General features: G+C 44.1%; 1 protein-coding gene across 1 annotated transcript; it reads right to left on the bottom strand.

Annotated features, from left to right (window-relative positions):
• Window positions 1–13,131: 13,131 nt before the first annotated feature.
• Window positions 13,132–14,925, bottom strand: LOC134481162 (igE-binding protein-like; the record flags this gene model as incomplete). Its single annotated transcript, XM_063271740.1, has 1 exon — window positions 13,132–14,925. A coding segment is annotated over exon 1 (1,707 nt), but the record flags the coding sequence as incomplete, so codon positions are not given.
• Between the last annotated feature and the right edge of the window lie 511 nt (window positions 14,926–15,436).

The raw sequence follows: 15,436 nt of genomic DNA, 5'->3' as shown, positions 1-15,436 counted from the left end.
AGCACCAACATTCAGGAAACTCTTTTCTAAATTAGATATAACTTAACCATCTTCTTCAGATTCTTGGAGACATGAACTTTCCATTGTGACATATAGTCCCCTATTTTGAAATTTGGAATTACCTGACTAATAAAATTATGTGTGTAATGTTAAATGATATAGTATAATAGTTTATAGTATAAGTGGCCATTTTGTCAAAAGCAATCTACAGCGTCGGTGCAATCCCCATCAAAATTTCAACTCAGTTCTCCGTAGATTTTGGAAGAGAAACTTGCAAATTTATTTCAAATAACAAAAAAAACCCAGGATTGCAAAAACTATCTTCAACAACAAAAGAACTTCTGGGGGAATCACCATTCCTGACTTCAAGCAGTATTACATAGCAAAAGTGATAAAAACTGCATGGTACTGGTACAGGGACAGGCAGGTACAACAATGGAATAAAATGAAGACCGAGAAATGAACCCACACACCTGTCAGCACCTGATCTTTAACAAAGGAGTTAAAACCATCCAGTGAAAACTGGGTAGCATTTTTTTTAAATGTTGCTGGTTCAACTGGAGGTCAGCATATAGAAGAATGCAAATTGGCCCATTATTATCGCCCTGTCCAAGTGGATCAAGGACCTCCACATTAAACCAGTAGAAAGAAAAGTGGGGAACAGCCTCAAAGAAAAGGCCACTAGAAAAATTATCTTGAACAAAACACCAATGGCTTATACTCTAAGATCAAGAGGAACACTCCTCCACTTTTGGTGGTATTTCAAACTGGTACAACCACTCTGGAAATCAGTCTGTAGATTCTTCAGAAATTTGGATATAGCACTACCTGAGGACCCCGCTATACCAATCCTGGGCATATACCTAAGTGATGCTCCAACATACAACAAAGACACATGCTCCACTATGTTCATTGCAGCCTTATTTATAATAGGCAGAAGCTGGAAAGAACCTAGATACACTTCAACAAAGGAATGGACACAGAAAATGTGGTACATCTATACAATGGACTATTACTCAGCTAATAAAATCAATGTCTTCTTAAAACTTATAGGCAAGTAGATGGAACTAGAAAACATGATCCTGATTGAGGTAATCCAATCACAAAAAACACACATGGTATGGTCTCACTGATAAGTAGATATTAGGCCAAAAGCTCAGAATACCCAATTTGCAATCCACAGACCATGTGACGCTCAAGAAGACAGAAGACCAAATTGAAGATGTGTTACTCCTTCTTAAAAGTGTTAACAAAAGTATTCATAGGAGGGCATATGGAGACAAAGTTTGGAGCAAAGACTGAAGGAATAGCCATTCAGAGCCTGCCACACCTGGGGATCCAGCCCAAATATATACAGGTACCAAAATTAGACAATATTGATGAAGCCAAGAAGTGCATGCTGACAGGAGGCTGATATAGTTGTCTCTTGAGAGGCTCAGCAAGAACATGACAAATATAGAGGCAAATGCTCACAGGAAACAATTGAACTGAGAATGGGGTCCACACTAGAGAAATTAGAGAAAGGATTGAAAGAGCTGAAGAGATTGAAACCCCATAAGAACTGTAATAGCAACCAACCAGAGTTCCCAGGGACTCAACCACTACCCAAAGATTACACATGAACCGACACGTGGCTCCAGCTGCATAAGTAGCAGAGGCTGGCCCTTTGGGGCATCAATGGGAGGGGAAGCCCTTGTTCCTGCCAAAGCTAGACCCCCAGTGTAGGAAAAATGTCAGAGCAGAGAGGCAGGAATGGGAGGTGGTTGGAGAGGGGGGAACAATCTTACAAAAGAAGAGTAAGGGCATGGGCAAACAAGCAAACAAAAAACCAAGGGGGATTTTTCAAGGTGATAAATCATGGTCATAACATTTTCCAAATTTATTTGAAGGGAATTATTTCAAATTATGTATTATTGGAAAAACAATAGTATATGTCAGTGAGATATCTCAGTGGTAAAGACAGCCTGCTACCTAGCCCTGGGTGTGATTCCTGGGTACCCAAATGGATTACAGGAAAAACTGACTCTGGACAATTGTCCTCTGCCTCTCAGGGTCACCCACAGGCTCCTGGAGATACAGACTTTGTTTCTTCCCAGCTAACAGACCATCAGGTGCCTGGTACTCTCACCAGGAAAGAGGGTTTATATCAGTGTAGTTATTGGTGACCACACATCAGTATTTCAATTTGCAAATGTTTCTGTTATTTTGAGAATCACAGAATCCATGCATGGCTGCAGGATTGTTCTGTGAAACATCCCTGTTCTCTGGCAGGGATAGGAAGATAACACCACTTCTGCCATATGGGCTCTGATGTCCTCAGGGACCCATATCCTCCTATGTGTCTCTGGTCCTGAGAGGCTGACTTACTGTTCCCTGTTTCATCATGGAGTTAATACTTTTTAATAAGTGTGGGAGAGAATGTTGTGCAACTTGGGGAGACATTTCAGGGCAAGGAGAGAATCAAATTGTGTTCAAACCCTGAAGATAACATTCTGAGACCAACAGAGTTAGGAATGTTTTTTTCTTGCTGTGGGTCAGCATGCTCAGGAGCAAGGAGACTGTATGACCCCATCAACACTAGCCTTAAAGTAGTCACAACAAAATGGCCAAATTATAGGTCTAACTTCCTTTCTTCCCCTTAGGACATGCCAAGCAAGCGCCTGGAATTTCTCTTTTTGCAAATGAAGTTTTACCAGAACCTCAGCACCAGCCAATACTGTATACTCCCCTCTGTAACTAATAATCACTCAGGAGGGTTCATACAGCCCTGTAACACTGCCTCCTAACTCCCAGTGAAAGACAGCTGTTTCCCTGAAAACATCTCAGAGAAGCCTACTTCTTCACCAGACTCAATCTAGAAGAGATCCTGTGAACTCACCATATTATTCCATCCCTGAGCTCAATTTACCTGCATACCTTGAAGCAGAAGAAGACCCAGGCCAGCAAATAAATATATTACTGCCAGCAATCTATTTCAGAGTTCTTCATGACCCTTCCATATGAGACCTGTAAAAGAGTTTCAGATAATGTCCAGGATACAAGTCAGCAGGAGAGGGGTAAGGCCTATGAGAACCACAGCATGAGATTAGGGGTTTTCCTGGACCTTACTCCCTGGACACTGCTTTCTCATTCAGAACCCTGACCCCTCTCTCCATGCTTCACATCCAGTGACAGACCATGGCTTGCTTAATCCCATCTTGGGCTTCTGTTCCCCACAAGCCCAACTATATGCACTCAATTTCTCATTTCCTGCCATGTTGACAATCTGAACTCTGGGTTCTCTTTTAGGATGGGAGACTATTGTTGTAAGTCCAGTCTGTCTTACCTTTTCATAATCGGCAGGTCAGCTTCTAACAAAAAGCCTGGAGATGGGGCTGGGGTGACAGGAAACCATGCAGATTGACCGAGTAAGAGTGAAATCAGGTTTCTATTATAGCTCAAGAGATTCATGCCCTTAATTGATAGAGACCTACCAATTACAGTGTATCACAGATAGAGCTCCAGTGCACCAATCACAAGCCTCAAATGAATAGCATTCATGGGACTTTACTGAAGCATTGAGAAAACTATCTCTAGTCCCATGAGTCAAAATGGGGATGTTTGTTGTGCAGTGGTCACTAAGGCTTTTTTTGTGACTAAAGCGAACTGTCCCAGAGCAGCTGTGAGGTGTCTGCAGTGGTGACGACTGCATTCAAGCCTCCTAGCACAATGATCTTGGGACTTTGGGTATTGCTTACTCTGAGCATCCCTAAAGTGATCACAGAGCAGGATGCCACAATGGCGGCCTCTCCAGTTATCTAAATGAGTCCATTTGTCAGGTCCATAACAGAAGCAGCTGCACAAAAAGAAGAGGCCTGAATACAGTTTCTCAAAAGGGGAGAAGCATATTTGGCCCACAGCAAAAACTCACAAAGAGCCTATGTTTTCTACATCACATAAGTGCTTAAACATGGTTGGACAGAATTAAGAGACTGTCACTAATCTACTAATAGGGAACATTATGATCCAAGTGTAGAGCAGACACTGGCTTCTGCCCTGGCAACTAGTGTTTGGAATTTGTGTTCTGTAGACAGAACTGGTCAATAAGAAAAAATGCCAGAAGAAATCGGGCATCATAACATGCCTGTCAACCCAACTATTGACAGGTAGTGATGGGAAGATTGTCAATTGGAGCACTGGTTCTCAACCTGTGGATCACCACCTCTTTGAAGTTAGAAGGACTTTTTCACAGAAGTAACATTTCAAATATTCTGAATATCAGATGTTTATACTATGATCATAACTGAAGCAAAATTAGAGTCATGAAATATGAACAAAATACTTTTATGTTTGCAGTTACCTCAACGTGAGGAAATGTCACAACATTAGGAAGCTTGAGAACCACTGAAATGGAGGGTATTCTTGGTATATCTTGAGTGTAGGCCAGCCTGGGTTACATGAGACTCTGTCTTTAAATCGACAGCAAAGCCTAACAAAACTGAAAACAGTAAAGAAGGGTTCTGGAAAAAGGTCCTCTGTTAGGTCCCTTTTGGTTGGAGATGAAAAACTTGAATATGATACTAAGCTTCTCTCCAGATTTACATAAAAAATTATGCCTGCCTATACTTTAGTTTTTGTATACTTGTTTTTTGCTTTCTTATTTTTATTTTTGAGGCAGTGATTTCTCTGTTATATATGTCTGATTATCCTGGGTTTGAACACCAAGGTTGGCCTCAAAGTCAGAGATGCTCCTGTCCCTACATTCTACAAAATGCAACATCAAGCCAGGGCTATTAACATTTTTTGGATTTTTGTTCATTTATTTTTTTTAAGCTAAACACTAACTCTGAGGTGAGAGGTGGGAGTTTCTCTATTTCTGTGAGCAGAAACTTGATGACATATGTATGAATGTCTCTGTCCTTGGCTATCAGCAGATGTTGGAGACCAAGCTTCTCCCCCAGTCCCACTCACTGGGCCTGTAGGGAATAGTATAGAGTCTCTTCCTGGAGATCCCCCTGGACAGGGGTATGAGCAGGAACTCATGCTGAGGCTGGGCATCAGATGAGGAAGAGGAAGATGATGATGTCATCCTAATGGAGAAACACAAGGTCAGATAGCACCAGGCAACTGTGCTATTCTAAAACTTCAGCTGCTGCCTGAGCATCCTGTCTACACCACAAGCTGCCAATATCTCTAGCTTGTCCACTATGATCAGGCCTCAGTCTGCATATATTACTTTGTTAACATACTCTGGGTCTCTGTGCTGTCACTAGGGAAGAGAGATCAATGAACGTGTGTGTAAAGAAGTGGTGACAACATTTTGTTTGTTTCTGTTTACTTCTTCAGATAGAAATTGGACATATTGGATAGAAAATGACACATATTTAGCCTTCACATTAAAACAAAGGTGTCCCAGAGCTTCATGTTGACTACACTGTTGCAAACTGCATGAGAAAAATTGATCAAATTAGAAATAAATATACTACAAATTCATAAGGCAAGGAAACTCCCTGTGCTACATAAAGTTATGTTTGCACATCCTTTGCTTATACTTAACATTTAAGTCAACATAACTTTGTATCTCTTTTTTTTTCAACAACAGATTGGTAGTTGTGCAAGAAAAAGAGAGTACTGAGTGTAAATTTGGCCATGCTATTAGTACCGAAGTCGATTGTGTGTGTTTAACATATTAGACGACTTAGGTTAATTGTAGTTTTATGAGCCAAGTCTTTGGTTGAGCACCATCTGTATTGGCTACCTATGCTTTTTTCCTACTCTAGAGTGGTACATTCCTGTGATAAGACATACATATCAATATGTATTTATACTGTTAACATTCACTTTATGAGTAATCCTGTTTAGGAGTGTTCCTTAGTGATTTGTGCCATCTGATGGGTTATGGAAGAGGGGACACTGCATGTTTTAGGGATCACTTCTGTCTGAGGCCCTGTCAGTTACATTCAGCTGAAATGAAAAGCAGCAGGATTCATCACTAACCTGCTTAGAGAAGAGCAGTTGCAATGGTCCCTTGTATCCTCTGGTTCATCTGTTCCATGTCTGTTTATGTATGCGTGTTCCAATAATATCCTATATGCAATTATTGCAATTTTGTTACTTAATATGAATATATGTGCACATATAACAATATATAAGATAAATTTTATGACAGGCATCTATTTTTTATTAAGAATGGATTCTTCTCTTATACAATACACCCCAACCACTGTTTCTCCTCCTGACAGTTCTCCTTATAACCTCATAATTCTCTTAAATAATTATATGGGATGTTCTTTAAACTTCTTACTAATTATTCTAGTAACATATTCATGTACTTTTAAAAACATATCAAGATGTAAAGGTGTTCTTATACTTACTGATTTTTGTCATATATAAAAGTTTATATGTAGTGAGCATGCCTATATATTCAACTATTGAGACGATGGCATGAAAAACTTCACATTTAAATTTAATGTAATCTAATTTTTCTGCATCATAGACTTGTAAATTTGTATCAACACAAAAATGAAAAGGACATTTTTCTTCTGTATTATTAACAAGAACTATTTCATCACAAAATATAGCAACTGTATTTCCAAATGACTGTTTGCTACCTTACTTTTATACTTTATGTACAACCTCATATTTATATTAAAATTTTCTCTGTTAAAAAAAAAGAAGTGGTGACAATAATGGAGAAGAGAAGGGCAGTTTTCATCTATGAGGGTATTTGCTGGGCCCACAGACCCTGCAGTATGTGTTATCTGAGGGATGTCTCTGGAATTGGATCATCCACAAAGAAACAGGAAGGGTTGAGCCTGTTTTCTCCCTCTGCTGTCACGGGCTAAGTTAATTGGGTATCAAAGATTCTGAATGCTGTAAACACTGATAAGAACTGGAGTCTCCAGAGTCAGAGAACCTGGTCTTAAAAAGGCCTTGTTTGGTCAGGATAAATACTGGGTTAATATGTTGTAGCAGATAAGCTGTGAAAGGATCCTTCCATGATATGTGGCTGAGATCCAGTGCATGTGTTTGCAAGTCAGTTTGGGCTCATGTATGGAAGTGCAGAGGATAACCTCAGATATGATAATTAGCAACACCATCCAAATTCACCATCAACTTTGTGTTTTTGATTAGTTGGTATTTTGTTTGATACATAGGCATTTTTAGGTTTGGCTGGGATTCCTTTTTTTTTTCATGTTTTTCGAGTTTTTTGTTAGTTTGTCTGTTTTTTGATACAAGTTTTCATGATGCAGCCCTTGCCTTCAAAAAACTAGATATATAGACCAGGCCATCTTCAAACTCAAAAAGATCCATATGCATCTGCCTTCCTTGTCTCAAAGACTAGACTTGAAGCATGTATGTCCATATTCAACCTGGCTTATAATTTTGAAATAACACTTACTTATTCATTCTGGAATGTATGGGGGTGGGTTGGGCAAAAAAAATTGCTATTGGCTAAGTACTACCCAGATCCCAATCCTGCAGGCTGACACTCCCCAAGATCCTGTGATATACAAAAGGCCTGTGTGCACACCAAAACCACAAGCTTCCTGTCCCCAAAACAGAGATCATGACTTGGGATTAAGGAATCAGCAGGTGGCAGCAGTGCAGCTGAGAACAAGTAGGAGCTGGCTTCCTTTATAACCCACAAAAGTCTGTAGTATAAAAATCCTGTGAGCTAACAGCTGACTTTTGGCTTATGTCAGATTCAGTCCCTGATTGGGTCATTAATTATCAGGTGACTTTCTATCCAAAGACCACAGGGTAAGGCAGTGTCCCGCGCTTCGTCTCGCCAGCAGGAACGACGCGGCACACACAGGATCCTACTACAGAAAAGCTTTAATGCGTCTTGAGAGGGAGAGCATAAGCTTACAATGCGGAGACGGAGAGTGAGGAATAACCGTCCCTTATATAGGAAACTATCCTCGCCTAGGACGTGTCACTCTCTGACTGGTCGCTGCCAATTATGCCAGATGACGTACCAAAACGTACGTGTCCCTTTGAGTAGGGACGTTACCAGGCGCCTGCGTATTGCCCTTTTTACTAGGTGCGTTCTGCCGGATGCCGGTGCCATCTTGTAATGGAGTTTGTGAGGACAGCTCCTCACATATGTGAGGACAGCTCCTCGGACAGCTCCTCACATCTCTGTGAGGACAGCTCCTCGGACAGCTCCTCACATCTCCCCCTTTTCTGTTTTTTTTAAGCAAACAGGACACCCAGATATAGGAGGGTGAAGACAGAGGTCATATCCTCGTACAAAGTTGGCGAACCTGTACAAGAGAGATACCCTTAGGCTGTTGTTGGGACCCAGGGCACTCCCGACCCGTCGCACTGCCATTTTTCGAGGGAGGGAAAACTGGGGCAGAAACCCTCATGTAATATGACATGCCTTCCAGGGAGCATATTTGGTAGAACTTCCCTGTGCGATGCTAAGCTCGTCACCCCTCATGGGCTGCTCAAGCCGGACACTCTAATCCTGTGCAATGAACCGAGGTTCTAGGAGTGCAAGAGCTGTCCAGCCGGCGACCTGTTGCTTGAGCATGGTCAACCAGATATCGGCTGACGCTCCTTGTTCAAGGGCTACAAGCGCCTGGGCGATCACTACTTTGTCCTTTCTTGTTTGAGATCTCAATTTGCAAAGCGACCAGAGGAGTAACACTAATCCACAGCAGAGGATCACTCCAAAAGGTCCCACTCCCACCCATTCCTTGAAATAAGAGACTGCTGAGGTGATCCAGGACGACAATCCCTCCGTCAAAGACAGGTCCAGTCGGGTAGAATTTACTTGAATGATGGTCGCTCTCAGCTCCCGAAGTGTCTGTTCAAACTCCGAGGTCCAATTCTGTAACAGATGCTGTGAAAGACTCTTAGACAGATTAGCAGCTCGGGTAAATTTGTCATATTATATGGAGGTGACACAAAGGCCTGGGAGTTTTTGCTCACAGCCAAGCTGGGCCAGTTGCCATAGAATGTCTAATTGCTCTCGGACCAGATCTATACGTTGGTTGACAAGCATAAGGCCTCCCTATATCTGAGTATTGGCTGAGGCCTGTCTGTCCCGAGCCACAGAGATGGTGGCCGATAAATCATTGATAGTTTGGGTTGTCTGTACTGAATTTGACAAGGCCAATGCCGAGGCAGTAACCGAGGCAGCGACTGCTGTCGTAGCAATAATGCCAGCAATAATTGCAGAAGTACCAAAATCTCTTTTTCCTCTAAATAAGGTCATGGTCCCTGGGGCATCAACAGGGATCGGGATAAAGCGAGGCATGCGGGTAACTACTGCGATATTTTATATGAGTAGCTGTCCAGACAGAGGCAGCAGGTTTGATGTTCCCCGTCCAGGAAAATGACAACCGTCCCTTTTCGCCCTTTCCTCCAAGTAGCATCGCCATGGGCGTAAGATCAGTGCAGCTACCATTAACCCAATGTAAGGCCACCACCATAGAGAACTGTGGCGTTAGCCACAATGTCCTCCTCACCAGTTCCCCATGTGGCCTCCCTTAACCAAGCAGAAGATTGATTATATAACATAATGCAAGGGAGATCAAAAGATGTTTTGTTGAATATGCCAAAACAAAGGCTGCCCTTAAGGGGAATAGTCCTATTTTCTTTTAGTCGTTCAACCTGTGGATCCTTAGGTAAATAGGCCAACCCTAAATCCCTGTTAGTGGTACATCACCGGCATCGAGAGTGGAAAGGTTGACATTATTCCCCATCGTAGCTCGCCCTGCACCGTTTCTGGCATCCATGGAAGAAGAGTGAGGAGGTGCAGGAGTCCCAGTCCCTTCTTGATCACTTGCTGTGATGCTCCGAGTAAGTCGTCCTGGGATCCATATGGGATTTTCATTGTCCTGTGGAAAAACACAGACAGCTCCCCTGGATCTTATTAAAACAGGATCCGGGCCTTTCCATTCATTTGTTAATACATCCTTCCATTTGACTAATTCTTTTGTCCTCTTGGGCTCTGAGCAATGTCGCTCAGCCGCTGTTTGTCCAGCTTCATCAAGATTTAAAAAATTTAAGGTAAAAAGGGCCAGAGCAGTGGCCACTCGGGGTGTTGGGGGGAGTTCTATCATAATTCCCCTTCTTTGTTTTATTAAATATGATTTGAGCGTCCGATGACCACGCTCTATGATTCCCTGTCCTTGAGGGTTGTAGGGCAGGCCCGTCAGGTGGGTAACCTGCATCTGAGCACAAAACTGACCGAATTTTTGAGATGTGTAGGCGGGGCCATTGTCAGTTTTTACACATTTTGGCTTTCCCCAAGCACTCCATGCTTCAAGGCAGTGCTGAATGACATGTGTTGTTTTTTCTCCTGTAAGTGGGGTGGCATGTAGAATGCCAGAACATGTGTCTATAGATACATGCACATACTGTAATTTTCCAAAAGTAGAATTATGAGTAACATCCATTTGCCAGATTTGCAATGGCTGTATTCCTCTCGGGTTGACCCCGATGTGAGGAACTGGGAGGAACTGGCAGCACTGTTGGCATTGGGTGACTATATCACGTGCCTCTTTTCTAGTTATAGAGAAGAGGCGGCGTAAAGTTTCTGAGGTGACATGGAAATTGCCATGAAAGGCTTTAGCGGCCTCTAAAGGAGAGGCCAGGGCCACAGCTATCATTTTTGTGGCTTTGTCAGCCAAATCATTCTCTGAACTCATTGGGCCAGGGAATCCAGAATGGGCCCGTATATGAGTAATGTATACAGGGAATCTTCTATTTAATAGGATAATTTGGATTTTTCGGAAAATATCTGCCACCTTACTAGTGGTTTTAATTATACCGGCGGTTTCAAGAATACTAACAGCATTAACCACATAGGAGGAATCTGAAACAATATTTAGAGGAACCTGGAATTTTTCAATGACCTCCAAGACCACTAGGCATTCTACCACTTGGGGTGAGGTTTCAAAATATTGTCGTGAGAATACTTGGGAGTTTACCACATATGCTCCCACCCCTGTTTTTGACCCATCCGTATACACCGTTATCCCCTCCTTTAATGGTTTGTGGGATGTGATGCGAGGGAAAACAATAGGTTGTGATCTTGCGAAACACAATAGGGGGTGTTTAGGATAATGATTATCTATCTTCCCTGTAAAGGATGTGAGCAGCACTGCCCAATCATCAGAGGTAGCGGCTAGAGTTTGGACCTGGTAGGGTGTATATGGGATAATCAAGGATTGGGGTGGAGTCCCAAAATGACAGATGGCAGCTTTTAGGCCCTTAATAGCCAGATGTGCTACTGCGGCTGGATACCAATCAATAATCTTCACAGGGGAAGCATGTGGATGGATCCATAACAGTGGACCTTGTTGCCATAAAACGGCAGAGGGTAAATCCTTGGTATCTAGTACACAGAGTGAAAAAGGTAGAGACCAATCAATGCGTTGCAATTGGGCCTGTTTTATGGCATCTTCTACTTTTAGTAAGGCCTTGGTTGCAGCGGGAGTTAGCACACGAGGGGAGGTGATGTGGCCGTCCCCTTCCAATATTTCGAACAAAGGTTTTAATTCCGCGGAAGGGATTTTCAAAAATGGTCTCAACCAGTTGATATCTCCCAAGAGCTTCTGAAAGTCATTAAGAGTATGGAGGTGGTCTCTACGGATTTCCAGTTTCTGGGGTATAATCTTATCAGGGAAAATAATGGATCCTAGAAAATGACCTGTGTCAGCAATTTGGACCTTTTCTGTAGCAATATGTAAGTCCCATTGTTTAAGGGTTTTTTGTAATAAGGAATAGGCTTGTTTGAGTAATTCTAAGTCTTTATGACACATCAATATATCATCCATGTAATGGATTAACAGTAAATTTGGATAGGTCTCCCTGACTGGTTTGAAGGCTTCCTGAACATATAACTGACACATCGTAGGGCTGTTGGCCATGCCCTGAGGTAGGACCTTCCACTGGTATCTTTTATCAGGTTCAATATGATTAATTGATGGCCTATCTGGGGGGTAAAGAGGAATAGAGAAAAAACAGTCCTTGATATCTATTATTACCAAATTCCAATCTTTTTGTAGGGCCGAGAGTATAGGAAGGCCCCGCTGAATGGGTCCAAGGGATTCCATCTGATCGTTAATGGCCCTCAAGTCATGGAGTAGTCGCCATTTTCCTGATTTTTTCCTTATTACAAAAATTGGGGTGTTCCAAGGAGAGGTAGAGGGCTCCAAATGTCCCAATCTTAATTGTTCATCCACCAGTCCTTCAGCTGCCTGTAATTTCTCAGAGGTTAATGGCCATTGGGGAACCCACACTGTGTCCTCCGTCCTCCATGGTATGGGTCGTGCTGCCCCAATGGCGCCTAGGAAAAACCCAGGCCTTGTTTATGGGGGTTGGCGATCGGTTCAGTGGGCGTGAGACAACCCTGTTCTAATCGCCCAAGGCCTTTCCCTTCCTTATAGCCCATCCTTGACATCATGTGGGCCACTTGTGGGGGGTATTCATTAGATAAGGTCAGTCCCATGGTCTGCATAACATCCCTCCCCCAAAGATTAACAGGCAGGGGAAGTACATAAGGAATAAATTGTCCCTGTCGGCCATCGGCAGTTGTTCAAGTTAGAGTGGCAGAGCTGATCATAGGGCATGACTGGTAGCCTAATCCTTGTAGTGAGTGAGAAGATTTTGTGGTAGGCCATGATTGAGGCCACCATTTTGAGGAAATTATACTTTTATCAGCCCCAGTATCCAGTATGCCTTCGAATTTCTTTCCATTAATTTCTAAGCTCAATTTTGGGCGGTTGTTAAGGTGAACCACCAAATATGCCGAATCATGACCAGTGGACCCCATGGGTCCCTTAGTATCCTGTATCGTGGCCTGGAAGCACGGAAGGAGTAATAACTGTGCTATTCTATCTCCTTTACTTATGGAAAAAACCCCATCGGGACTTGAACAAAGAATCTGAATATCAAGAGAGCGCTGAGCTTCAACAAGGCCTGGATGGACTATCAGTCCTTGTAGGGTGAGAGATCCTCTCCCAAGGACAAGGCCTATGGTTCCCGGGGGTAGAGGCCCCACAGTCTGAGCAGGAATTGGCTGAATGCCCATCTGGGGCATTAGAAAGAAGTCTGAGGCGGCACGCAGGTCCAATCTTGTGTCGCCTCTTGGGGGACCTCCTCTGCCGGGGTCGTGGCCCTGTGAAAGCGGTTCCCATATCTTTGAGGTCCCTGGGACCGGGGGCCCACCAGCCCGTTTTTTGACATCTCATTAAGTCGAGTCTCCAAAGGAGGGAGTAGTTTGCCTTTAATGTCTCTCACTGATCGGCACTGGTCAGCCCTATGGTAGCCTTTGCCACATCGGACACAGAGGGTTGCAGACCCCCTGTCTCTTTTTGTCATCCTGCAGTCTCTTTTTAGATGGCCTGTTTTCCCACATTGAAAGCATGATCTTTTATCCGTCCCTTTAACGGGGCGTCGCTGGAACTGGAGAATGGCAGCCGCCAGGCCTGAGTTAGTAAGGGGCCCTCCAAGTTCCCTGCAAACTCTAAGCCAATCCTGTAGCCCTTTATTTCTTCGGGGGGCTATGGCTGTTCGGCACTCCTGGGTGGCTTGCTCGAAAACGAGCTGTTCTATTAGTGGTGCTGCTTGTTCAGGATCGCCAAAGATTCGTCCTGCAGCCTCTGTCATTCTAGCTACAAAATCTGAGAAATTTTCCTGGGGTCCCTGAACGATTTTTGTAAGTTGATTATCAATCCCTCCTCTCCTGGACAGTGCCTTCCAGGCTCTAATAGCTGTGCTGGAGACCTGAGCATAGGCGCCCCAGTGGTAAGCAGACTGATCAGCTGCAAAGCGGCCCTGTCCTGTTAAGAATTTGAAAGTCCATTCCTGTTGCTCAGGTATTAAGGCCGTAGCATTTGCTCTGGCCTGTGTTTGGGCTCCCTCATACCAGAGCGCTTTCCATTCCATGTATTGGCCCATGCTGGCAAGGGCTGCCTTAGCAATCATCTGCCAATCAGCTGGTGTCAATGCTGTCATGGCCAACCTGTCGAGTTGTGTTAGAGTAAAGTTGGCCGTGACTCCATACTTTCTAACTGATTCCGCTAATTCCTTAATCTGATTATATTCAACAGGGGCATGGACCCGTCCTCCCTCCGGAGTCTCAAAGATAGGAAATGTCATACTCAGCTTTCTTCTCACCCTCTCGGGGACTAGTGAGAAGGCGCGTGAGCGTGTCTCATATGGAGGAGGCGCCGTTGGTGGCGGCCGCGCTAGAAGGCTTCTATTACTTCCCCTACATTCATCGGGGTAATATCTTTCCTCCTCATATTTAGCTGCTTCCTCATCTAGCTCAGCCTCCTCCTCTGAGTCTAAGGTTTTATTTTCAGAGCTTTCAGAACTGTCGAGGTTCAGCGCTTCTAGCTCTTTCACAGGGTATAGGCTGGCTCCCCCTCCTGGTTTATGTGTAGAGGAGGAAGTGCTGGAATCTGAAAATTTCAACGCTCCCTTGTCTGTGGACTTACCGGGAGGGCACTTTTTCTTTCTTAGGACGTCTTTTTTCTTGCGCGCGCCCAACCTCTCACTACGTTCGGTTTCTGACAGACTTTCCCGGACTACCTCGAGAGTGGCCTGTCCTTCTACTACTGCTGCCTTACACGTTTCATCCTTTAAACAATTCTTAACCAGCTTCCATATAGCTTTGGTCCCTAGGCGCAGATCCTCTTCCGCCAATTTTCTGTCAAGGTCTTTTCCAAGTTTATTCCATGAGGCAATCGTAAACAAGCCTGAACAGGCAAACCAAGGCGCCACCCTCTCCACCTCCTTCACAAAGTTTTTAAGTGTTCCTCCTCCAATTTTGATGTTCCTCTGCTTTAACACTGTTTCCAAGGCCGTGACCACAGACTGTGAGGATCCCATGATGGGCCAGGAACGCCGGCGGCTTATCTACGTCCGTCTGACAAGGCGTGAGGTGAAAGGGTAGAGACAGACACGCTGCTCTCTTATGTACGGGAGTCTTACACGCGCCTCCCCGGATGGTGCCGCTTATCTACGTCGGCCTTATCTCGTCCTTGTTCCTCAACAGTCAAAATCGAAGGTAAAAGGGAGCTGCGCGAAGCTCACTTATATACGAGAGACTGAGACGCGCCTTCAGCTGCTGTGATCGTCCTTTTAACAACGAAAACGGTGAGAACAGAACATAAAGAGTAGGGTGGCTCCCAGGACAAATACTATAGCCTCAACAAATCCTTCCCAAGGCGGTGACAACCCCAGACCAAAGTCCAAGAGAGGGCTGCCTCTCCGAACGTATCTACCTGCAGTTCTGAATCCTCCTTGTCGCCAAGGGATCTCCGAAGGTGCTGACGATGGCGAGGTCTTTCCCGGGTTTTCGGCACCAGATGTCCCGTGCTTCGTCTCGCCAGCAGGAACAACGCGGCACACACAGGATCCTACTACAGAAAAGCTTTAATGCGTCTTGAGAGGGAGAGCATAAGCTTACAATGCGGAGACGGAGAGT

Source organism: Rattus norvegicus, chromosome 12, assembly GCF_036323735.1.
Source record: "Rattus norvegicus strain BN/NHsdMcwi chromosome 12, GRCr8, whole genome shotgun sequence".
Classification (NCBI taxonomy): Eukaryota; Metazoa; Chordata; class Mammalia; order Rodentia; family Muridae; genus Rattus; species Rattus norvegicus.
This window is presented reverse-complemented; position numbering and strand designations above follow the sequence as displayed.